At 38.3% G+C, this 25972-nt stretch overlaps 1 protein-coding gene across 1 annotated transcript in view; it reads right to left on the reverse strand.

Moving 5' to 3' along the window:
- Tmtc2 (transmembrane O-mannosyltransferase targeting cadherins 2) overlaps nt 1-25972 on the reverse strand; it is a 419447-nt gene that overhangs the window by 45414 nt on the left and 348061 nt on the right. The window contains exon 11 of the mRNA XM_055627937.1: nt 22519-22582. Within this exon, the coding sequence (XP_055483912.1) occupies nt 22519-22582 (64 nt within the window). The remainder of the gene's footprint in view (nt 1-22518; nt 22583-25972) is intronic.

The following is a 25972-nucleotide window of genomic DNA, read 5'->3' on the forward strand; positions in this document are numbered from 1 at the left end:
AAGAAAGAAAGAAAGAAAGAAAGAAAGAAAGAAAGAAAGAAAGAAAGGAAGGAACAAAGATAGAAACAAAGAAAGAGAAAGAAAGAAAGAAAGAAAGAAAGAAAGAAAGAAAGAAAGAAAGAAAGAAAAGAAAAGAAAGAAAGAAAGAAAAAACAGAATGCAACAGAACAAATCATAGGGCTGTAGCTCAGTAGAGATCCTAGTTTCCATTCCAACCCCTAACACCACAATCTGGCATTGTAGTGGGCAATGTAATCATAGCTCTCTGGAGGTAGAGGCAGAAGTATTTTTTCACATTTGATGTCAGCTTCATCTTCACAGTGAGTTCCAAGAAAACCAAACTAAATCAAGACCTTACCATCAGCCCACTCCACATAGGAGATGCAAACAACACCCTGGTCCCTGAAATTTTATTTAGCAGTTGGACTAACTGGAGTTGATTTCTTACTGTGGCTATGAATTTCAAAACAGCTCATTCACTGACATTAACACAGGGAAAGAAGCTACGATCTCTGCACTTTTTCTCTCTCATAAAGCTGACTAATAAATATTTTAAAAGTTGGTTCATTTTCCTGTCCTAATTTTCATATAGATAAAACATACAAAATATATATTATCACTGTATGAGACTGTTTTTGTGTTCTTTAGAAATAAAGAAATCGTGTATACAGTCAATTGTTGAAAGGCAGAGATGTCCTTTTAGGGTTAATTGTTTAAAAACAAACAAACAAACAAAAAAACACCACCCAATTTAAAACCATCTATGAGAATAATAAAACCAACCTCTGCTGTAACAACTTACATTTTCAAGAGTGACATGACGCTTCTAAAGCATGTTTCCTGGCAGACCGTGCGTCTCTTGATAATAATATATAAGTATATTCTGTTATGCATACACCGACCTACAGATGACACCTAAAGACTTCTGTTTATTCTGCTAGGTTTGTTATGATCTACTGTGGATTGAACTCCAGAAATTGGAATTGGGAACATCAAGCAGGAGACCATACAACATGAATAGTTCCAAATCTCATGAGGATGAATTCCTAGGTTTGGTGGTGAGGTCTTCAAGCACTTTAGAGCCTGAGGCAAGAGGATCACACTTTAAGGCTATGCAGAGAGAGCCTTGTTGGGGGTGGATATCACTTAAAGTGAGCAAAGACTCTGCATTCAATATACTATGACAACTCCTGATGGTGAAAGACAGGGAAAGCCAAAGACTCGGGAGAAACATATCATGGATAGATAGAGAAAATTTCTATATTCAGCAAGAGTTAAGAATCAAACTCATTTTTGAAATCCCCTTTAAAAAAGCCTGAATTTGCCCTGAAGTACTCTGTGAAGCTCATCTTCTCAGTGTGCTCTTGGCAGTCAGTTTGGCTCTGTTTTGGTTTAATTTCCAGCTCTGTAAATGATCACCGTGCTGTTGCTGAGCATACCATGTTGTGGTTGGCTTCTACTTCCGAGGCCAGGTTTTATTGAGGGACAAGAGGATATACACAGCATGTTTAAAATGTTACAACTGCACTTCACTGCGTAAGATGTCTATACTAGGAGGCAAAGGAAACCACACACAGTGGAGAGTGTCTTCCTATGACTGCCTCAGCAGTGCTAACAGAGTACCTACAGCATCCCCAGTCTGTGCTGGGAAATGCACTAAAGAAAACTAGGTCTCTGCCACCATGAGCTCATGATGGAGAGAGAAGAGGTGGATGTAAGGAGATACAATGAGTTCAGGTGGTGATGGTGTTGGGAAGCTTAAAAGTAGAAGGAATCTTAGAAGACAAAGATTGACTGATAAAAGATGCTGTTTGAACAAGCATTGAAGACAGTGCCTTGGTCAAGCCAACTGATTTTTGAATGGAAGCATGACAGCTGGAGTCAGGGGTGAGTTTAAATGTCAAGAACAGTGTCTCACAACCTTTAGTCTGAGACTCTTCCATATTAGATATTAGATATTAGATATTCTGCATATCAGATATTTACAGTATGATTCATAACAGTAGCAAAATTACAGTTAAGAAATAGCAATAAAAATGTTATGGCTCTTACAACATGGAAAGTTGAGAACCACTGGTCTAGAGGGAGGTGTTACTTTGAGCCTAAGAAAGCAAACACCAATCTCTTTACGTCTACGGACCTCAGAAGGTAAAATTCTCTTCTTTAATTAAGTTATTCTGGGTTAAGAATACACAGAGAAACAAGAAGTAAAAGGATACAGAGGGAACAGAGATTGTGGGAATGGCAAACCAATGACTAGCCCAGCTTGAGACCCACCCCATGGGAGACAGCCAATCCTTGTCACTATTAATGATAGTCTGCTATGCTTGCAGACAGGACTCTAGCATAACTGTCTTCTGAGAGGTTTTCTCCAGCAGAAGATTGTAACAGATACAGAGACCCACAGTCCATCAATAGGCTGAACTTGGAGAGTCTTGTAGATGAGTAGGAGGAAGAATAAAGGGATCTAAAGGGATCAAGGACACCACAAGAAGACCTACAGAGTTAACTAACCTGGGCCCATGGGGGCTTACAGAGACTGAACCAAAAGAGCACACATGGACTGGACCCAGACCCTACATATATGTAGCAGATGTGCAGCCTGGTTAACATGTGGGTTCCCTAACAATGGGAGTAGGGGCCGTTTCTGACTCTTTTATCTGCCATTGGATCCCTTTCTCCTAGCTGGGATACTTTGTCAGGGCTCAATGATCCCAGAGAGGATATATTTAGTTCTGCTACAACTTGAGATGGCAGGGTGGGTTGATACATCTCGGGGGCCTCCCCTTCTCTGACAGGAAGGAAAAGGAGGAGATGGGGAAGAGGGCATGAGGGTGGAACTGGGAGAAGAGGAAGAAGGGGCCTGGGATCAGGCTGTAAAGTGATTAAATAAATAAATAAATAAATATGAAAAAAGAATATATAGACAAATTCCTATAATGTAAACTATTTAGTACTTTCTGTAAGATAAGCAATGTTCTAAGTAATTTTCATGTATAATATGAATATGCATACAGGAATTAATATATTTATATATAATATGTATATATAATATACAATATATAATATGTAAATATAGTAATTCCTGTGACAGACTCCCTGAGGAAGCAGGTATTACCTCCACTTGCATGGTGGACAAATAAAGACTAGGTATGCTAAGCAATTCCTGGAAAGCTCCAAAGCTAAGGGGAGATGAAACCTCAATTAATACGTGAGCCATAGATTCCAGCTTCATGTACTAAGCTCTGCTGCCTACCCCAGTGTAGATTATGGCATAAACCCATGGGGAAGAGTTCATGGTACAGTCTTATAGGGAGAGAGGGGATACCATTTAGGCAAGTTTTTTTTGAGACCAAAATAGGAAAACCATACCTTGCAGGTTAAGAGTTCTGTTTGTCCTATGTTTCTTTGACCCACCTGATCACACGTGGGTGGAACATACATGGGCAGGAGATATGTCAGGATGCATACTTGCCCCGATTGGATGTAGGCAGGAGGTATACAGGCAGAAAGTACGTCAGGATAGATATATGCTTGCTCCTTATTGGACCTGATGGGATTTGTGGCCATTTTTCTGGGAACTCAGGGGTAGACCTGGCCAGAGTCCATCTCCTGGCCAGTGTTTAATCAAATTAAATTTGACTTTAAATTGTGGTAGTGGTCTTATTCTCGACTAGTGGGACTAATACTATTTATTTTTTTCAGACAGAAAAAAAAAAGTTGAGTGTGAGATGTCATGCTGAAGGTGGAGAGCTTTCATGATGGCATCATATATACGCAATGCAACACAATCTTACACATTTTATAAACTAGATGCCATTCATGCACACGAAACAATAAAGTCTGGCTTTTTGAGACTGAACACACCCAGGGTAAACTGTGACTGTTCCTAAAAGTGTCTAAAAGTTATTCTGTACAGATGTCAAGGTTCACATCACTTTATGTATTACTATTATGTCAAAATATTTAGTTCAAAATACCTCTGATGCATTTGATCCCTAGCCAGGCCCACGGAACAGGGAAGAGAAAACCAAAATAGGTTTTGACAACTTGAAGTGATGAATTGCTCTTTGATGGTCAAACTTCAGTGACAGAGTGTATTATAAAGCTTGGCATTTATTTGGCTTACACTCTTGACCCTGGCTTGTTCCGAAGCCATCACTCACATAGGCCCGTCTGGCAGAGCTCTGAATCTTTTATCGTCTGTCACATTTTTTAGCACATCTTAAGTGATCGGCATACATTTGAGGAGTACACTTCCCCTGAAACAGCGATGAAAACTCAGACCAAGTTTGAAAAGAATCATGTTGTCTGACATCGCCCTGCTCTCTACTACTAGTTCCTACTTTACAAACACCTTCACCACACTAAGCTGCTTTAGCTTCACTGGATGATAATTAGTAAGTAAACAGTACTCAGAGCAGAGAAAGTGCAAAAGACTAAAAGCATGCACTGTCAATTCTGACTCAGTGAAAATTTTAGGATACAGTGACTAATAAAACTTCATTAAAATAATTTAAAAACTATAACCAGTTTAGTATATTCTAGGGGATGAATGAAGGCTTAGTGGTAGAGCATTGATCCAGAATACACAACATTCTGGTTTCAATCTTTAGCCCTGTAAAAGGAAAAAAAAACCAAAAAACAAAACAAAACAAAAAACAAAAAAAAAACAAAAACAAAACAGTAACAAGAACAACATAACCCTGGCATATTTCTAAGTAGGTTGACCTTGTCCTTCATAGGCCAGTTTTTAAAGGTAAATGTATACTTTAACTGCATTTAAGCAATGTTTGGATTATTGTGTAGTTAAACATTTTGTTAGATATATGAAATCACAAAAAGTTTAATATATAAACTTATTCTAAAATTTATCTTTTGGATTACTATAGCAAACATATGGCTGAAATGTGACATCATAGAGTCAAATCATTCTACTACAACTACTGTTAAAACAACAACAATAACAAAGAAAAACCAAATTCATTAACAACCTTTCCAAAGAAACATCTAATTAAAAATAGAAAGACACCGGGGCTGGAGAGATGGCTCAGAGGTTAAGAGCACTGGTTGCTCTTCCAGAGGTCCTGAGTTCAATTCCCAGCCACTACATGGTGGCTCAAAACGATCTAAAATGAAATCTGGTGCCTTCTTCTGGAGTGCAGGTATACATGCAAACATACATTGTATACATAATAAATAAATAAATCTTTAAAAAAATAGAAAGACACAAATTATATATACTCACTTATAAGTGGATATTAGCCATATAATATAGGATAAACATATTAAAATCTATAGCCCTAAAGAAGCTGAACAACAAGGAGGACCATAGGGAAGAGGCTTAATCCTCATTCAGAAGGGCAAACAGGATAGACATCAGAAGTAGGAGAAGATAAGGACCAGGACAGGAGCCTTCCACAGAGAACCTCTGAAAGACTACCCATCAGGGTTTCAAAGGAGATACTGAGACTCATAGCCAAATTTTAGGCAGAGTGCCAGAATCCTTATGGAAAAAGAGGGAGATAGAAAGACCTGGAGGGGACAGGAACTCCATAAGAACAACAGAGTCAAAAAGGGTCCAGGGGGCCCTGCAAAGACCTATACTCCAACTAAGGACCATGCATGGAGAGGATCTAGATGCCCTATCAAAGGAAGCCCATTGGCCACTCAGTTTCTAAGTGGGTTCCCTAGTAAGGAGTAAAGCGGCTATCTCTGACATGAACTCAGTGGTCAAGTCTTTGATCAGCTCCCCCTGGGGCTTCAGCCTTGCCAGGCCACAGAGGAAGATGATGCAGCTATTCCTGATGAGACCTGATAGGCTAGGGTCAGATGGAAGGGGAGAAGGACCTCCTCTATCAGTGGACTAGGGAAGTGGCATAGGGGGAGAAGAGAAAGGGTAGGTGGGACTAGGTGGAGACAAGGGAGGGGGCTGTAGCAGGGATACAAACTGAATAAATTTTAATAAATAAACATATAAATAAAATTAAATTTAAAAATCATTTGCACAAAATACCTGCCCTTCTAAACACTATACCAACATTCCATTAAACCATTCAGTCAACTTCAGATTTTTCTCAGGGTTAAACATAGAAAAGGAAATAAATTTTCTTTCTAAGAATTCTTTTGAAAAGCATATTTCCTGTGATTGCACGAGTCATTCTAATGGAAAACAAGCAATATGCTTCAAGCAATTGAAAATAATTTGACTGCTAGGCTTCTTGACATCCTTGTTCTTTGAAGATGCAATACAAGAAATGATTTTTTTTTTGCTTTTTATTGTATGAGTTGCCAAAGATACAATGTTTCCAGATATAATAAACATAATAAAAAACAATTAAATGTTAAGCTTTTTGGCAATGCAGATATACATTTGTTACGTATAAGAGTGCACAGGCCTCTGTCTCATTATATCTGACAGGTCTATCTCAGAACCAGACATATAGGCAACTACTTTCCGCCTTCAAAATCTGTGCCACTTCATTTTCCAGTGTTAATCTGAATAGGATCAATGCTGTGGGGGTACAGTGAAGGTTTCGACTCAAAATATCCTACGAAAGGATTATATGTTGAAAACTTGGTCCTCAGCTATGGCCAATACTGAAAGATGGTTGGATCACGAAGATGTTAACTCCGTAAGTGTTAACATCCGTAAGTAAGCTCATGCTAAATGGGCTAGGAAATGGGCCTGGTTAAAAGTGAGTTGTTTAGGGGGTATGTCTTTGCTTGTCTCTTTCTCTTCTTCCTATAGTGAGATATGTAGTTTTCCTCCTCCATGTCTAGCAGCTATGCTGATATGCCTTACTACCTCAGGCCCATAGCAATGGAGCCAGCCAACCACAGACTATATCCTCTTTAAAGGGGACCACAGTAAATATTGCTGCATTCTCAAGTATTTGTCACAAAACATCTAACAAAGGTGGATGTAGGCATATGCTAAAGTGACTGAATTAATCTCAAGAATCCATCAGTTTGCTCAATGGCAGCCCCCCCAAAATGGTTAATACACTATTATTGTCAAAACTTGGGGATTACCATTTCCTGCCTTGGGTTTTGTTATAGTCATTGAATTTTTCATGAACAGCCATATAAAGGATTTAGAAGTTTGAGCACTGATTCTAAAACTAGATTGTCTAGATTTTCAGTGTTTTCAGTAGGATCTTCTCCACCCCCAGCCTCACCTTCTCCCATATACCAAAAAAAAAAAAAAAAAAAAAGGATAAGATTCTGCTTGCAGCCTGTGATGGCTTGAAATTCACTACCCACTGTATAGCTTAGACTGCTCTTGACCTCCAGATATATACTACGTCACATGACTGAGAACTTATATTTTAATTCTTGATCATTACAGATAATGTTTGATTGATTTTTTTGGAGTTAGGGCCTCATTATATATCTCTGTCTATCCTAGAAGTCAGAGATTCTGCCTGCCTCTGCCTCTCAAGTACTGGGATTAAAGGATAGTGCTACTATGCATGGCTTGACACTTATTAATGAAAAAAAATATACTGTTAATTGTTGTCCAGCACACCCATTTTTTTCTATGTAACAATTCATAATGTACACAGAAATATAGATCTACAATACTGGGATTAAATAGTTTTTTTTTTTTTTTTTTTCTTTTCTGGTTTTGAAACAGGGTCTGGCTATACAGGGAAGCTGGCCTTGAAGTTACACTTTTTCTGCCGTGACTTGCTGAACACTGAGATACTAACTCTGAGTCATTATGCTCAGCTTGCAATGATCTTATTCTTGTTTAGGTGACTGTGCCCTTCTTTTTCATCATTCAGTGTTCATGGTTTATACAAATTCAGATGTAAAGATACCACGTTTAGAGCAATGATATGGTGTCACTGTGTGCAGAGTTATAATCCATCATCTGTTCTTCATAAGCGCTCCCTAGATATAGGAAATGTTTGAGAGCTATGGTGTCAATTAGCATACTGGAAAATAAAATGATAATGTCCTATTATGCGATGAAGGGAGCACTAAGCATACACATATGTTTCTAGTAAAGATTTCCAAGACTGATTAAACAGCGCCATCCTGTTTGGGGAGCAAAACAATTCCATCCTCAAGACCCAAGGACTCTACCATTCCCAGTGCTAGCTTATGAAAACTATGCAAAGAAACAAGAGAGCAGCCTAGAGAAGGGCAGCTCCGTACAGGTGAAAAATTAGAAATTCTAAATACAAAGTTCTTTTCTCATAAGAAAGTTGATAAAATAAGATAGCCATGTAGCTCAGGTTTGTTGCTTAAGGAGACTGAGCCATATAAATCCATTTAAAAATGCTTTGGTCCTCTATTGTGTGTATATTAATACCTTTCACATATGATTTTTTTTCATTTCTGTAAATAATAAATAAATATATCCATCAAAGTGAAGAAGTGTCCGTGATTATTAGGGGTTATATACTGCTGTAATTTTGATTTGTTGACAGTTTGATACATGTGGTTAAAATAAAGAGCCCAGGCAAAGGGCACAAGAGGAAAGAGCACAGGCAATTATAATAGATAAAACTTAAACTTAGCAAACAATTGAATATTTTTTAAAAGAGAAACAACCCTTTTTTTTTCTTAATCTGTAGTGTTAAAATGCACTGATACATAAAATAATTTTCCTCAAAGTAGATGGTATCTGGCGAGTATTTTAGATACTCATTTTCAATGTTATTATCAGGTTTCATGTTAAATTAATGAAATGAAAAACAAGCTAGAACAAGAAAAGATTTCATAAAGGAAATCCATCTATCTCTTACATGCTTTGCGACTTCAGCAGTGAGGGCAGAGTGACTTAAACTTATGAGAAAGAAAAGAATTCTTGTTTTACATCTATGTATTCAAGAACTTGCTAAGGTCCGTTACATCACAATTGCAAAACCAACACTGATCATCTCCCCATGTGATTTAAACAATGTTTTACTGTTATGAATTACTGAGAGTGTCTCATATCTATCATCTGGTAAATCATTTGAACTCATCTTTTCAAATGATCCTCTCTAAAATTCTGCATTACTAAACTCAGCAAGTTATTTTCGAATGAAAGCAATTTAGTGATTAGGAGACCATTTCAAATTCTTTCTTGTCACAGGATCTTTAATGGCACCACATTTGCTCTTTTTAACTTGCCATTTATACTTCAAAACGGAAATGCACACATGTGGTAAAGCTGAATTCCTAGGAGCTATTTCAGTAAAGATCACTTAAGAAAGTGACACACACGCAAACTAGAGATGAAAACCCCATAGGAATAAAGGTTGCTGCTCAAACACAGATATTCTACAACAAAGAAACTGAATTCCCTACAGTTTTCACTTTGTGATATAAGTATATGCAAGTTCCTGACCATATTTTTCTTTCCTTGTGTGTGTGTTTGCCTGTGATATGTGGTATATGCACTTATAAGTATGAATGTGTGAGTGTGTGCGCGGGTGTGTGTATGTGGAAGTCAGTGTGCAGGGTTGAGCCTCTTTCCTCATCTGACCTTTATCTTTTTGTTTTGAGTCAGGATCTCTTCTTGGAAATGGAGCTCACAAGTTCAGCTAGAGATGAGTGACTAGTGAGCTTCAATGTTTTGTCATTTGTGCCCCCATACTTCACAAGCTCTGAGGTGCTGTCACATACCCAACTGTGTTCTGGAGAGTTGAACTCAGATCTTAGTGTCTGATATGTAGGAAATTCATTAACTGAATCATCTCACCAGCTCCTTGCTGCTTTTCTTCACAGCAGTTACTGGCTGGTTTGATATCAAAGGAAACAGCAGCTGCCGACAGGTCAAGAATAAACTATTTTATAGCCCACACAATTTTAACCCTTCCTTAAAAAAAAAGTAGCCCTCTTTTCTCTTATAGAACTTTTCAAGACTGTTACTGCCATGTACTTATTCAATTCAAGTAAGAAAAGACAACTATTTGATTCTGAGATTGTCTAAGCAGCAAGAACTGTAAAAGCTCAGTGTGGGAGAAGAGTTTTCCAGGATGACAAAGGCTGTCTTGGACCAAACCTTAGCCAGGTTCCTCTAAGCTCCCTTTGGACTAAGTCTCATCCTTCAGTGTTAACTTCTGCCTTCCTACTCTGGTTGATAAATACATATACTTATCACACTAATAACTCCATGTAGTAGAGATGCTGCCCTTGCATCTGATCACCTTCAGTATCTGGTTAAATTTCTCACCCTTATGTTAGGTACCTGATCACCTGAACTGCTTTCAACAAAAATTCCACTAACTCAGAAGCAGGAATTCTCTTGATCTGGAGTTTTCTAGAGATCTCCCACCAACTCACACCTCCACTCCGACAGCTGCTGTAGGCGGAGAAGGATATCTTTTCAACTATCTTAACTCACTGGTAGGGACCCTTGCAATAAAAAGATAGATTAACAAGGAAATCCACATACATTGATTTGGCCTAATCATAACTACCGTTTTTTGTTGTTGTTTTGTTTTGATTTTAGGATAGATTTGATGAAGAGTGAAAAATGGAAAGAAAAACAGGAAAGGGAAAACTACACCGAGTATGACAATATGGGGTAGGAGAAGCTTCTCAAGGTCTCTTTGTTCAGAATCTCCATATTGCTTCCTCTTTGGAACTGAAGGCTCCTCTCAGTTTAAAATCTGATGAACTCAGGATGATGTCAGAAAGCCCCTTCTGCATGTGCCGTTTCTCACATTCCTTCAGCCTGATGTATTCAGTATGACAAATCGCCTTATGTCGGAGAAATTATTTCTGGAGCTATGCTGCAGCAAATCCTTGAATGTCTTTGTTAAATTTGAGTTGACCCCCCCTTCTGTATCACAATAGTCTTGACACCCATCACAATAGTCTTAAGTAAAGACTTCCTTTCACCAAAGTCAGCATGCAGTGTGGAAACCATGTCTATAATAGCGCTTTCAGAATAGCTTGCTAAACTATAAAGTCAGCCTGAATGTTCACCAGTGGATTCATGGATAAAGAAAACATGACACAGATAAACAATGACATATTTTTCAGTCACACCGAAAGACAAGATTATGTTATTTGCAGAAAAATGGCTAGAAATAAAGATTGTCATGTTAAGTAAAATAAGCCGGATCATCAAGACAGTATCACATGTTTCTCTGCTATGTGGAATCTAGATTAAATGACAAAAGGCATGAAGAGTACAAGGGAGTGTACTTGGGAAAAGGAAAGGGATTAACTAGAGGAGGGGTAGGACTTAAAGGATGACCATGGTCAAACTACATTGGTTACATGCATGAAAATGTCAGTGAGACAATTATTTCCCACAATTAGTAAATGCCAACAAAGAAAGTCTTCTTTTACATTTTAGAATGTATACAGTTTTTCTTTATCATGGACATGGGACTGAAAGGAAATGAATTTACCAATCTATGAATTTTCTAGAATCTGCCTAACCTATTGGTTTATGGAGAAAGTACAACTTTTTTCTAGACGAGGGTTCATATAAGGACCAGTGGTGAAGGACTCAGAAACACAGAGTAAACTGTTTTTATATAACTACAAGGGGAAGTTAAGACTTGTTAGCAGCTCTTCATTCCTGTTTCAGTGTGCATTTACAGGAAAAGGGTCTATGCAACTCAATCAAGGACCCGAAGTATAAATACCTATAATGACATCAGAGGAGGCAGCTGTGGAGGTAACCAGGGGGGATTGGGAGCCTATGAGGACCCTCAGCAGGTGGCAGCCATAATTTTCTCTTATACTCCCAGGTGGGAACATTGGCCAGTGTGGTTAGGACATTTGAAACCAAGAATCAAGTTTCTCAGAAGAGAAGGGACTGGATGCAATTTTAGTGTGTGGTCCCATGACTCACACAGTTACAGCAGCATTTCCATACACACGGTACCACCACAAAGAAATGGCAGTAAAAATAAACATGCTTAGAGAATATAATTAAATGAAATCCCCCAAGGTTTGATGTTCCTTAGACTAGAATATGAAAGTTGATTTTCTTTATAGCCAAGAGCTAGTTAAGCTCCTACCCATTTTTTACCTCCACTGAAGGGTCTTTTCTGTTGTGAACTTAAGAACACACACACACACACACACACACACACACACACACACACTTTTCCAATTGTGTTTACAATTGATTGCATATGGATTGTGAAAAATAGCAATACCTAACTATAAAGTTAGCTGAGATCATCCTAAACCATCTTGCCGTCAACTTGGCTGCAACTTGCCCACACCAACAGCAAACAAACGGATTGAACTTCCCACCAGTGTCTTCTAATTATGTGAGTTGGAGAATCAGATAAACAAGAGAAAAACTGTAGCCACTTCAGAGGTACATTTTTGTTCTGGTTTATCTAACATTTGCAGAATAGTGTACAACAGAAAGAAACTAAAATGTAATGCATCAAAAGCTAGACTTCGCTGAATAAAGCAACAGCAAAGTGTAATTTCAAAAAGAGATCTCCAGAGAGAAAGTATCCATGGAGGTATGGGTGGAGAAAGATTAAAATTGACCCGAGCATAACCAAAGTTCTCAAAGAAGTGAGCATTGATCATGGTCCTGCTGAAGTTAGACAAGAATTAGTTATTTGATTCCTAAAATGTATAACCATGCAAATATGATGAAAGCTATTTATGAGCTGGACAGAATAAAAATTTGAGAAATGAAAGGAACTAATATAACCAGGACAACTGAATAGTACTGTTTCTTTAATGCAAATTTGCATTTTTCTTGTCAGTTTGACTTACTACATCATTCATATTCTAACTATAAAATATATCTGAAACTGATAGAATAGTTGTGCGAATGACTGATTTATAATATTGAAACAGTTTTTACTTACACAATTGATTTGATTATTTGCATATATGTATGTGAAATGATTTTCATTTATATATCACATATATAGTTATTTTCATGTACAGAATGCCTAAAAGTCCAGAGATTCAGGATATACATTTTTCCATATCACAACTTTTGGAAAGTTTTGCAAGCAGCCAGACAGTTCCTCCCCCTCTTGTGAGCATAAAAGTGGTTTAAATGTTTCTCAAGAAAATGATTATTAACCCTGTCATTCTTTTCCCTAACATAATGGTGATCTCAATAATTTTCTTCCAAAAAATATCCCTTATATAGTCAAATCTGAATCTCTCCAGCTTAACCTAATTTCTTGGTCTCTTGTTCTAATTATGGTTGAGAAATAGAATTTCCAGCAGAAAACAACTATATGTTCAGGATATTTTATACTCCTTATTTTCAGAACATCCCAAATAATTCCAAAGACTTCCTCCTTGAGTTCCAGCATCAGCACTTAATTCTACTCCACCTATATTCTCCTATAAGCATTTTTACTATATAACGGTATTATAAATTAAAAGTAATATATTACAGAATAGGAAGGCTATTCAACCAGATGCACTTTGTCAAAATAAACTCATTTAAAAAAAAAGTTTCCCATATATTTCATTTTGAACTTTTGACATACAATCACGGGGAGAGAGAGGAGTGTGGGGGACAGCACAAGCTTTTGTTTATAAATCCATGAATCAATTTAAATTTTATGTGCCTGGGAAAGGTAAAACTCAGACATGAAATTTTCAATTCAATCATCTAGGGGATATATTTCCCCTTTAATTGTTATACAATGAATACACTTGTAAAGTATTATGAAATAGTATACCAATGAGAAATGTAGAGTATGAATAAAACATGTAGCATATGCCAGAAGGCTGAATCAAAAGGATAATCTATAAGCGATTTCAGAAATCCATTTAGAGGCATAAAATGAATCATTGCTTAAAATCACACCTCAACAGGCAGCTATTTGAATGTATGACTACTTGAGACCTCTAAGAAATACGACTTCTTGTGTACCTCAGAGTTCTCAGAGACCCATGGGTATTTAATCTTAAAGTAGGCCCTTCTTTCCTTAGGACTGGCAGATAGCCAAATGACTACAATTGTAGTAATTAACTCTGTACTTCCTCCCTTGCCACATAAGGTCAGTCCTCTCCCATTCAGTTTTGTCACCTAAGTATGTTTGAACAGGTCACATTCTTTGTCTTTCATCTCCCAGAGAGAAACCAGTTCTTTAGGACTTCAAAGTTTTCTTCGTCCTCTCTTCTTTCTTTTTAATTTTCTTTTTTTAATTAATTACATTTATTCACTTTGTATCCCACCTGTAGTTCCCTCCCTTCTCCCCTCCCAAACACACCCTCCCTCCCTCTTCTCCATCTATACTCCTTCCCTAGTCCATGGATAGGGCAGGTCCTCCTCCCCTTCCTTCTGATCCTAGTCTATCAGGTCTCATCAGGACTGGCTGCATTGTCTTCCTCTGTGGCCTGGTAAGGCTGCACTCCCCTGAGGGGGAGGTGATCAAAGAACAGGCCAATCAGTTCATGTCAGAGACAGTTCCTGTTCTCATTACTATGGAACCCACTTGGACACCAAACTGCCATGGGCTACATCTGTGCAGGGAAAATGAGGTACAGAGCTAAATATAGAATTCTCAATAGAGGAATATCAAATGGCAGAGAAACACTTAAAGAAATGCTCAACCTCCTTAGTCATCAGGGAAATGCAAATCAAAATGACCCTGAGATTTCACCTCACACCCAGAATGGCTAAGATTAAAAACTCAAGTGGCAACACATGCTGGAGAGGATGTGGAGAGAGTGGAACCCTCCTTCACTGCTGGTGGGAAGGTAAACTTGTACAACCACTTTGGAAATCAATCTGGTGCTTTCTCAGACAATTAGGAATAGTGCTACCTCAAGATCCAGCTATACCACTCCTAGGCATATATCCAAAAGATACTCAAGTATACAACAAGGACATTTGCTCTACCATGTTCATAGCAGCTTTATTTGTGATAGCCAGAAGCTGGAAACAAACCAGATGCCCCTCAGTTGAGGAATGAATAGAGAAATTGTCGTCCTCTCTTCTATGTGAACAGATTTTTGCTATCATATTTAAGTGTGTGTCCTTCTCGACAACTATCTTTATTTTTTAATATATTTATGAGTTCATGTCCTTTCTTTTTTGTCTCTAGAACTTTCTTAGAGTGTGTTTAATGAGTTTCGTGACTATTCTTCATCACTAGTATGGAAACGGAATCTTAAAGGCCACCTGTGGCATCTTATTCTCCAAATCAGTAGACATTCATGTTTCTCTGTCTTTTAGAGCAGTGTTCACTGCTTAGCAGTTGGGATTTCAAAACCCTGCAACTGTCTTTGATGTTTGCATTATATCCACAGTGAGATGTAGTAATTCCCAGGATTAGAATTTGGCTCTCTCCTCTCCTTCCATGCCTTCTCTTCAATGTTGGTTTTTACCTATTTTGCTGGTGCTGTGCTACTTGCTTCAGATGACTCCCGCAGCTTCATCCTTAACTATACACTTTTTCTGGACCACTTCCTGAAAGAAACATCTAACAGAAATTTAGAACAGGGCTTGGGAGACAGCACAGGCGATGTAGTATTTGCTAACCAGACATGAAGACCTGGCTTTGATCCTTGACATTTATGTAAAAACTTAAGCATAACTGTGCTCATCTGTAATCCCAGAACTAGGGAGCTAGAGACATCAGGATCTCTTGGGCTTGCTGGTCAGCCAGGCTGGCCAGGCCAGTTGACCTGATGAGCTTCAGATTCAATGAGAGATTGTGTCTCAGAAACTAAGGTGAAGATTGTTAGCAACAAACCAAGTAATCCACTTAAAAAATGGGGAACAGAGCTAAAGAGAGAATTCTCTGCAGAGGAATATCGAATGGCAGAGAAGCACTTAAAGAAATGCTCAACCTCATTAGCCATTAGGGAAATGCAAATCAAAACAACCCTGAGATTTCACCTTACACCCATCAGAATGGCCAAGATGAAAATCTCAAGGGACAACACATGCTGGAGAGGTTATGGAGAAAGGGGAACCCTTCTCCACTGCTGGTGGGAATGTAAACTGGTACAACCACTCTGGAAATCAATTTGGCGCTTTCTCAGACAACTAGGAATAGCGCTTCCTCAAGATCCAGCCATACCACTCCTAGGCATATACCCAAAAGAGGCGCAAGTACACAACAAGGACATTTGTTCAACCATGTTTGTAGCAGCTTTATTTGTAATAGCCAGAAGCTGGAAACAACCCAGATGACCCTCAACTGAAGAATGGATGCAGAAACTGTGGTACATCTATACAATGGAGTATTACTCAGCAATGAAAAATAAGGAAATCATGAAATTTGCAGGTAAATGGTGGGACCTGGAAAGGATCATCCTGAGTGAGTTGACCCAGAAGCAAAAAGACACTCACGGTATATACTCACTCATATAAACATACAATATAGAATAAACCCACTAAAAGCTGTACATCTAAACAAACTAAGCAAAAGAGAGGACCCTAACTAAAATGTTCAATCCCCATCCTGAAAGGCAAAGAGGATGGACATCAGAAGAAAACGAAAATAGGAAACAACCTCGGAACCCGCTACAGAGGGCCTCTGAAAGCCAGAAGAAAACAGGAAACAACCTTGAAACCTGCCACAGAGGGCCTCTGAAAGCTTCTGCAGTATAGACTGTCAAAGCAGATGCTGAGCCTGATGGCCAACTGATGGGCAGAGTGAATGGAATTTTATGTAAGAAGTGGGAGATAGTAAGAGCTGGAGGGAACGGGAACTCCACAAGCAGAGCAACAGAACAAGATAATTTGAACACAGGGAACTTCCCAGAGACTCATACTCCAACCAAGGACTATTTGTGGAGATGACCTGGAACCCCTGCACAGGTGTAGCCCATGGCAGTTCAGTGTCCAAGTGGGTTCCATAGTAATGGGAAGAGGGACTGCCTCTGACATAATCTGATTGGCCTGCTGGTTGATCACTTCCCCCTGAGGGGGGAGCAGCCTTACCAGGCCACAGTAGAGGACAATGCAGCCACTTTTGATGAGAACTGATAGACTAAGATCAGAAAGAAGGAGAGGAGGACCTCCCCTATCAGTGGACTTGGGGAGTGGCATGCATGCAGAAAGGGGAGGGAGGGTGGGATCGGCAGGGGAGGAGGGAGGGGCTTATGGGGGGATACAAAATGAATAAAGTGTAATTAATAAAAAATAAATAAAAGATTTAAAAAAAAAAGAAAAAGACACACAAAGTCAACTGCTGGTTTCCACAACCGCTCCCCCCCCACACCTACCTATATGTGCATATACAACAGACACAGCACTACACAAACCCACACATTCTTATGTTCATTCAGAATATGCAAAGTTCAAACTTAAGACTGTGTTCTTGAAATAAACACATTACTCTTATGATCTTATTTCTCTTTATGGTATTTTTTTGTTTCCAGATTACCTGTATTCAAAAGCTGAAGCACTTATTGTGAGCAATTTTTTTTCTATTCACATGCTATCAAGTACTGCTTAGCATATGTAAGTTTTTTTTTCTATTCCATTCTATCCCTGTTCTTCCTCTTCACTGCCCTGTGCTTACAATGATCTTTTATTTGGTTCTATGAAGGCTGGATCTCTCCATCCTACTTCTCTGAACATAATACATATTTTTATGTCATCCTCAATTACTACTTTCTACTGTCATACTATTCATCAAAATTACAGAATACACACTTCTGATCTTTAAGTACGATACTCAATGTATTTCTGTCTTTCTGTGACTAATCAAGTCCACCTTTTTCCATTGTGCTCTCTACCACTATACATAAATATAACCCCCTTGTCCAAATTCTCTTCCTTCTCTTCTTCCTAAAATGTCCTATAAAATTCTGTTATTTAAGGATTCTTTAAGCTTTCCTACTCCAAGTCAAAGCCCTTTTAGACTAACCCAGATGAAAGTAATTTCTCCTATCATTTATTTAGCACCTAGTTTGTGTCCCCCACAAAGCCCTTATTAGATAGTGTTATTTATTGCTCTGATATTTGAGGACTGAGATTCACATGCCCTGTCCTCCTCTCCTTTCTTATATTATATTGTAAGTTTCTCAAGGTCAGAGTTAAATTTTCCTAACTGAAACTCTATTGCATAGGACATAGTTGTATATAATGTTGACACTTGAATTAAAAATGAGTGAGATGACCATAGACCATAAACAAATCTGTCCTGAACACCCGAGCACTCGAAATTTTACCCTCTAGACTCCAGAGTGGATAAGAAGTCAAGTAAAGGTGACTTTGTACCATGCAAATTCCCCATTCTTCACATTAAATTCTTTTATCTCTAAGATAATGCAAACTTTGGCTTCATTCCCAATCAAAGAACAAAGTAGTTTCCTTTAAATGTTCCCTCCAGTTCTCAGGAGTCAGCAGTTTGGGATGTGCTTAAGTGGATGGGGGAGGTGGATGAAAAAGGACTGTCACAGAGTTAAGTCCACACAAAGCTCAACTCACTTATAAAAAGAAGCACTAACGAACCCTATGCTGGTAAAAACTTTTTTATTGTAAAAATGCTTTAATGTAACAAGACATCTACTTTTAGAGCAATTTCCACATTATATCAGCTAAATAAAATTTTAAGATGGAATATGCCATGCTAGATTAAACATACTTATGATGTGTGCTGTCAACAATCACAGTTCTCTAGTTATGCACTTCAGTAAGGCAACACACTGAACACTGCTGAGGCAGACGAGGCTGAATCTAAAATTATATAGTGTTTCTAATAAATTAGAACTCTTCCGTTATTTGCTATTCTATCACTGGAGCTACACTGTGAACGGTTAATTCCTTTCGAAATAAATTCTGTAAAACAATATGCTTTTGGAGAAAAAAGCTGCCGGGTGTATTAAAAGAAATGAAATCAGTACTGTGTTAAGAAATAAGCATATCCCAGAAATAAAAATCTTTTAAAAATGACTTTATGTTAACTTGTAGAAGTGTGTGGGGGTAGGAGTGGAGGCCAGGAGAAGGCATCCATCACACTGGGGTTAGAGGTGGTTGCGCTGCAGTGGCTGCTGGAAGGCAAACTCACGCTCTTAGGCACTGAACCATCTCTCCAGCTCCATCATGAACTTTTCAAACATGGTGGTAATAAGAGATATCACCAATGATATAGGCCAGTGATAAAAATTCATTTTAAGGCCTATCACACCTAAAAACATAAGTAGTAATGTAATGTAGTGGGTGGTTTTTATCTATTTATCTGAGTTAATTACTAAACTAATAATATTTATTCAAAAAGTAACAGATTTGGAAAAAAAATTCTGGAGTTGCTTATAAATTGCCTCTGGTTTTTAGATAAAAACTGGAAAAGACAAGAGGCACTGGAAAACATTAACGAACTAAAGATGAGATAGTATAAGAAACACATGGGTATGAGATATATGCAGAGAAAGAAAAGAACTGTGAAGAAATTTGTCAAAAATGAAATGATTGGAAATTCTTTAGATGTCATTAAACTGTATCAAAGCCTGAAAAAAAAAGAGATATCACACAAGCTACCCCCTTTACAGTGCACAGCTATGACCTCACAGGAGCACAGTTAGAGTTTTAGTTACCCATATTCAGCATGCTGATGGCCACACTGACAATGGTATTTACTTAAGCAAACAGAGGAAAAAAAAAAACTTTTGAAAAGTAAGAGTAAGGTTGGCTTATTGTGTAGATGAGCAAAATAAAAAGGACAGGAAATGGAACTATTTCAATAGGCAAGGAAAGCTGATATCTGTTAGCACTTCTCTCATATAATTGAGTAACTGACAAGAGCATCTGTTAAAGTGTGTTAAGAACAAAATGTTCTTAGAAAACAATGGGGAATAAACAGCAAGATAAATGTTAGGCAGGTGCTTTTATTTAGATCAAATGCAGAATCCTTACTAAGTTATAGCTATTGCTCAAATAATTATCTACTTCAGAGAAGAAATATTACTGGCATAGTTTGTAATTCCACCATTCTGGCCGCAGTGACACTTTATGTACAGTGGATTATCAACCAAAAACCCGAACGATTAGAAAATTAATTGGGGAAAATGTATGTCTGTTTGTCTATCAATTAAAACATCATTTACTTGTTGTTAAATATGAACTTTATAACAAAGCCAATCAAAACTACTATCATCAGATATGGAAAAGATGATTTGAATAAAAGCGATCTGTAGCATATGTAGGATGAAATATTTTGGGATTTCTTGAGGAAAAGGTTTCACATTGGCAATTAAACATTGCTTTTCTGATTTGGCTACTCAATAGTAATAAAAAAAAAACTTTATAAGTTAGGCCTGTTCCCTGTGATACCTTTTCCTTTTTAGAGGCCAAATGACTTAGATACTGTGTTTCCCTATTTCATTATACTGTGATAAAAACCATCATTTAACCAATCACATGAAAAATTAAAAGTGACATTTGAAGAGGCTGATTTTCAATGAATAAAAACTCATCTAAATTATCATGTAGTTTACATTTGTTTAGAACAAAATATATTGATCAACATCAAGGGAAATCAAGGGAAAACAAAAACAAATCCCTCTGTTGCTTGCCATTAATGCAATTACAGCTGTAATGCTTCTTAACCCTTCAGTTGTAAAAACTACACAAAGGAGTCAAGCTTAAACATCTTACAAAGCTTTTTTTTTTTTGGTTTTCGTTTTTCCTGTTGCACTCCTAATCCTCCATACTGCTTCATCTTGCTCTAAAAATGGGGGGGCTGACTGAGACATCACACATCTTCCTTATTTCTTCCCTGTCTTCAGCCCAGATTTTACATTTCTGATGGGGAGGCTCTGACTCCAGTGCCTAGACTAGTACCTGGTATCCAGTAAACATACGAAGTGGGTAAACAAATTGACTCTTACGCTGGCTTGCCAGATACATGACGTGTATGCCCTCTTGCGGTACACACATACCACCCCTTAAAATGTGTTAAGCTCTTTTTCCCTGAGGACAGTAGGCTAAATGACCAAGTGACTCTATAAAGTTGTGCTGCCAGGTGAAGCCTTAACTTTTCCACCCTTCAACACTCAGAGGGCACAAAAGCAGCTGTGATTTGCAATAAGCAAATTCTCATGAAGTATCTGACAAAGCCAGTGACTCATAAGTGTACAGTATACTTTAGCTGTCCTTGTTCTTGCCAATAGCATTTTATTTTCTGTTGTAAATGGCTTGTCCATCCCTCCATTATCTTGTAACTATGCGGACTGGTTCAGGACAGCTGCTGTGGGTCATGGCATCTTGGAAAACTGAGTATGTAGAAATAAAGGGATTGAGAAGAGGATGGAAGAAGGGTGGTCCTGCGACTTTTCCTTGTGCTTTCCTGTGAAGGAAGTGCTGAGGCAGTCATTTGCATTTTTATCTCTGGTCACGGGACACAGGAGAATCTGAGAATCTGCTGCCATTCCCTCCATCTATAACTTCTGAATCGCCTCCATCTGCTACTATTGCGTTGTGCTCCTCAGTCTTCCAGTTGTATTTGAACATCAAATACTTAAAAAAAAATTCCCTCTCCTTCTTTGGGCCTTCATTTCTGAAGATCTCCTTGTCATAAAATAATAAAAAAAGTGTATGTTTTTGCTATGATAATCTGTCTTTTATGATGAAGACTCAACGTATTTCATTGTCTTTATATTATAATATATTACAGCAAATGCAACTTGAAATTCATATTCGTGGTTAAACTCATATGGTTAAATGGAAAACAAAGAAAGAAACCAATACACACTAGTTTCTCATAGGGCTCCACTCTGACAAGACTAAACCTCCACAGGAGTCACAATACTCTATCAATTAGTGGACTGTTTCCTGATTCATGGCATGGTCTGTGATCCCTGCCTCCTTATCAATGTAGCTCCTGGATATGTATTTGCCAAAGAGATGCAACACTAGAAAGAAACAAGGCTTATTCCATTATTTGTATTGCAACCACAGATGCATTTTCATTATTGTTGGAAAATTGCATTTCTCAAGTGCATGGTCTACATTTGGGGATTAGGGGAGAAGGTTTCATTGTTGTCCAGTGGTGTAGAGTGTATATAAAAATAAATGTTCAGTACAGGAATTTGGTGCTGTGAAAAAACCTGCTTGTCAGGCTGCTATAAAAGCATCTATTGGCTTCTTATAAATAGCAATTCCATTTCAACAGTAATGATCTAATTTATATCCCTCGTACTTCCTGAAAGTGAGGCTACCCAGGGAACACTTCTGATGAAAACATTACCAATAAATTTGCAAAGCCAAGTTATTAAAAATGAGGATTCTTAGAATATGAAGTGGGTACACAGCTGAAGGAATGCAGTGAAAGACAAACAATAAGTATTTATCACTTGAAGAAAAAAAAAAGTCTTCACAGAATTTGAAGATTCACCCAAATAAAAAGTATTTAGCAATGATCAGACCTGTACTTTGATAATAAAGGCTAAAAGTGATTTGCAGAGAGGAAAGAGAATTTCTGGAAAAGACAGAGAAACGTGAACTGTGTGGGTGGTATGTGGATGGAGGGGCTGTACAGTAGATATTCAAACAGAGAAGCCAGGGAGGACAAGATTAAACAAGGCAGTGTGAATACTCATTCACCACTGCAATGCCAGGACCATGCCTTCAGTGGTGGTGCTTGCTGGGAAAGTACTTACATTAGGTCTCAGTCTTGCTGCCAGATCATAATACTTCTCAGCTGCTTCATTGAGGCTAGCTTGTCTGTCAAAGAAAAACACAATAAAATTACACGAAGTATTTTAGAGTTAAAGCATTATTGAGAGGAATGACACATAATTTAAAAAAAATCAAACACATTGCCTAAATAGTAAGTTCCCATAAAGAAAACTTGAAATGAACTTCCTCTTCTTTTTAAAGCATCATAAATGGTATCTGAGGACATTCTCATTTGGTGGGTATTGCTACCTTACATTTACATATTTGCCATAGGAAAAGGTATTTCCACTTTCAAGGTAACTCAAGTAATATATTTAGATTCTGAAGTTTCAAAATGATAACCTAGAAAAAAAGTTTAAAAATCAAATGTCAAAATATTTAGCTATGGTTTTAAAATACATTTGTATGCATGTATGTGTACCTGCATGTGTTTAAGTGCATCACGAGCATGCAGGTTCTCACGGAGGCCAGAAGAGGGTGCTAGATCCATTTGGAACTGGTGTTGAGGCAGTTATGAGCTGTGGGGCATTGGTGTTAGGACCTGAACTTTTGGGTCCTTTGCAAAAGCAATAAACATTCAAAACCACCACCTCTTCATCCCCTAGTTGTGCATTTTAAAGTAAACATTTGCAAGAAAAAAAATTGTATATTTATTTTACCCACACTCTCTTTCACACACACATATAAACAAAATATGATGATATATGTATGAAAATATAATGAAACCAATTGTCTTTTTAGGTCTTCCTTTATTCTTTTTAATATTATTATTATTATTATTATCAGTTATTATAATTTATTCAATTTGTATCCTGGCTGTGGCTCCCTTACTCGTCTCCTCCCAATCCCACCTACCCTCCCTCTTCTTTCCCCTATGCTTTACCTCTATTCCACTGATAGGGGAGGTCCTCCTCCCCTTCTGTCTGACCCTAGCCTATCAGGTCTCATCAGGACTGGCTGCATTGTCTTCCTCTCTGGCCTGGCAAGGCTGCTCCCCTCGGTGGGGGGGGGGTGATCAGAGAGCCTGCCACCAACCAAGGACAATGCCTGGAGAGGACTTAAAACCCTGACTCCGATGTAACCCATAGACTCAGTCTTCAAGTGTGGTCCTTAGTAATGGGAGAAGGGGCTTTCTCTGGCATGAACTCAGAAACCAACTGTTTTATGACAACAAAAAATAAAATTTTAGATACAAGTAATTGGGTAGGACAGGAGCCTAGCACAGAGGGCCTCTGAAAGACTCTACCCAGCAGTATATCAAAGCAGATGCTGAAACTCATAACCAAACTTTGGGCAGAGTGCAGAGAATCTTATGAAATATAGGGGAGATAGTAAGACCTGGTGAGGACAGGAGCACCACAAGGAGAGCAACAGAACCAATAAATCTGGGCACAGCGCTCTTTTCTGAGACTTATACTCCAACCAAGGACATTCGTGGATATAACCTAGAACTCTTGCTCAGATGTAACCCTTGGCAGCTCAGTATCCAAGTGGGTTCCCTAGTAAGAGGAAGAGGGAGGGCCTGTGACATGAACTCAGTGGCTGGCTCTTTGATCACCTCCCCCTGAGGGGGAGCAACCTTACCAGGACACAGAGGAAGAGAATGCAGCCAGTCCTGATGAGACCTGATGGGCTAGGGTCAGATGGAAAAAGAGGAAAACTTCCTTTATCAGTGGACTTGGAAAGGGGCATGGGAGGAGATGAGGGAGGGATGGTGGGATTGGGAGGGAATGGGGGAGAGCTAGGATACAAAGTGAATAAACGGTAATTAATATGAAAAATAAAAATTTAATAAAAATAATTGGTTTTGGAGATGGTTCAATGGGTAAAGTCCTCGCTGCAAGAACAGGAGGACTCAAATTCATATACCTAGCACCCACACATGGCAGTACATGTTTGCATTCCCAGAATTGGGATGAAGGTACAGGTGCATCCTGGGAGTTTGCTGGCCAGCCAGTCTAGCTAAGAGGCGAACTCTTGGTTTGGTAAGAGACCCTGTTGAAAACACTAAGGTGTAAAATAATAGAGAAAGACAAACAATGTCTTCCTCAGGCTTCTGCGTGTGTGTCCACGGATACATGCACACACACACAAACACACATGTATGCATGTTCACATACACACACATGCACCACACATATATCTCAGAATATTTCTCTTCTTACTAGATAGTAACTGATGTGGGCAAGTGACCTCATCTCAGGTAACTGGATGTTCCCACTTGCCCTTTTTAATTCAGGAAAAAAAAAAGATGGAAAAGAAAAGAAAAGAAAAGAAAAGAAAGAAAAGAAAAGAAAAGAAAAGGAAGATGATGGCATAGTCAGAATTCACTCACAATGGTGTAAGAAAAGAGGTTATGTGGAGCCTAGACTCTTCCTGCAGACAATGACCATAGCACAATAGTTCATATAGTTTGTAGCCACTGGGTTTAGAGTGTGTTGTGATAATTCAAAGCCTCCAGTCTATAAATGCATTGTTTGTGGGGTGGTGGCACTTGGTATTAAACCAGTGCCCTTTCCATGCTAAGTGGAAACTCCATCCCATCCCAGCAGTGGATTCTTTAGTCTCACTATAACCACAGTCAGTTTTCTTGCTTGTAGTCAAACCCAGGAATGGCACAGCTTTCGTACAAAAACAGAATTCACACTGAATCTAACAGATAACTTGTTTGCTGCCTATCACCAAAGACTACGATCAGTCAACTTGTCAGTAGATGACACAAAATGTCAGCTAGTTGCCAAAATATAGTGTTTTTTTTTTTGACTATGCAGCTTCAGAAGACCTTCTCTGATGGCAGATAACAAGATATATTTTTAAAAATCTTAGAAGTGAACTGCTGTCTAGTAAATAAATATACATGAGGATTACAGAATAAAAGCTATGAGAAAATGCCAAGATTAGTTTCAGATGACATACACTGCATTAACTATGATATGACAACAACATGAAATGGCTATGGGATTAGCTTTAAAGGGGAGTAGTGTTCTTAGGGGAAAGGCTCAGGAGGTAAAGGGTTATTACAGAAGCATGAGGGCATAATTCTGGATTCCCAGAACCCACATGAATGCCAGGTGGGCATGGCAGCCTGCTTACAACCTCAACCAGTAAAAGAAAAAGATGGGGACGATCCCCAGAAAAACAAAAACAAAACAAACAAACAAACAAACAAACAAACAAACAAAAAAACCTGTCTAACTACACTGGTCAAATTAGTGAGCTCTGGGTTCTTCAAATGAGATAGCTTGTCTTAATATAGGAAAATCAATTGAGAAAAACACCCAACTTTAGCCTCTGGCCTTTCATACATATATACAAACATATGCACCTGCAAATACACATATGCTACCACACATGCAACATGCACGGATATGTGTATGCGCACACACACACACACACACACACACACACACACACACACACACACCACAAGGCCAA

This window comes from Psammomys obesus, unplaced genomic scaffold (assembly GCF_907164565.1).
Source record: "Psammomys obesus unplaced genomic scaffold, mPsaObe1.curated_primary_1811, whole genome shotgun sequence".
NCBI classification, from domain to species: domain Eukaryota; kingdom Metazoa; phylum Chordata; class Mammalia; order Rodentia; family Muridae; genus Psammomys; species Psammomys obesus.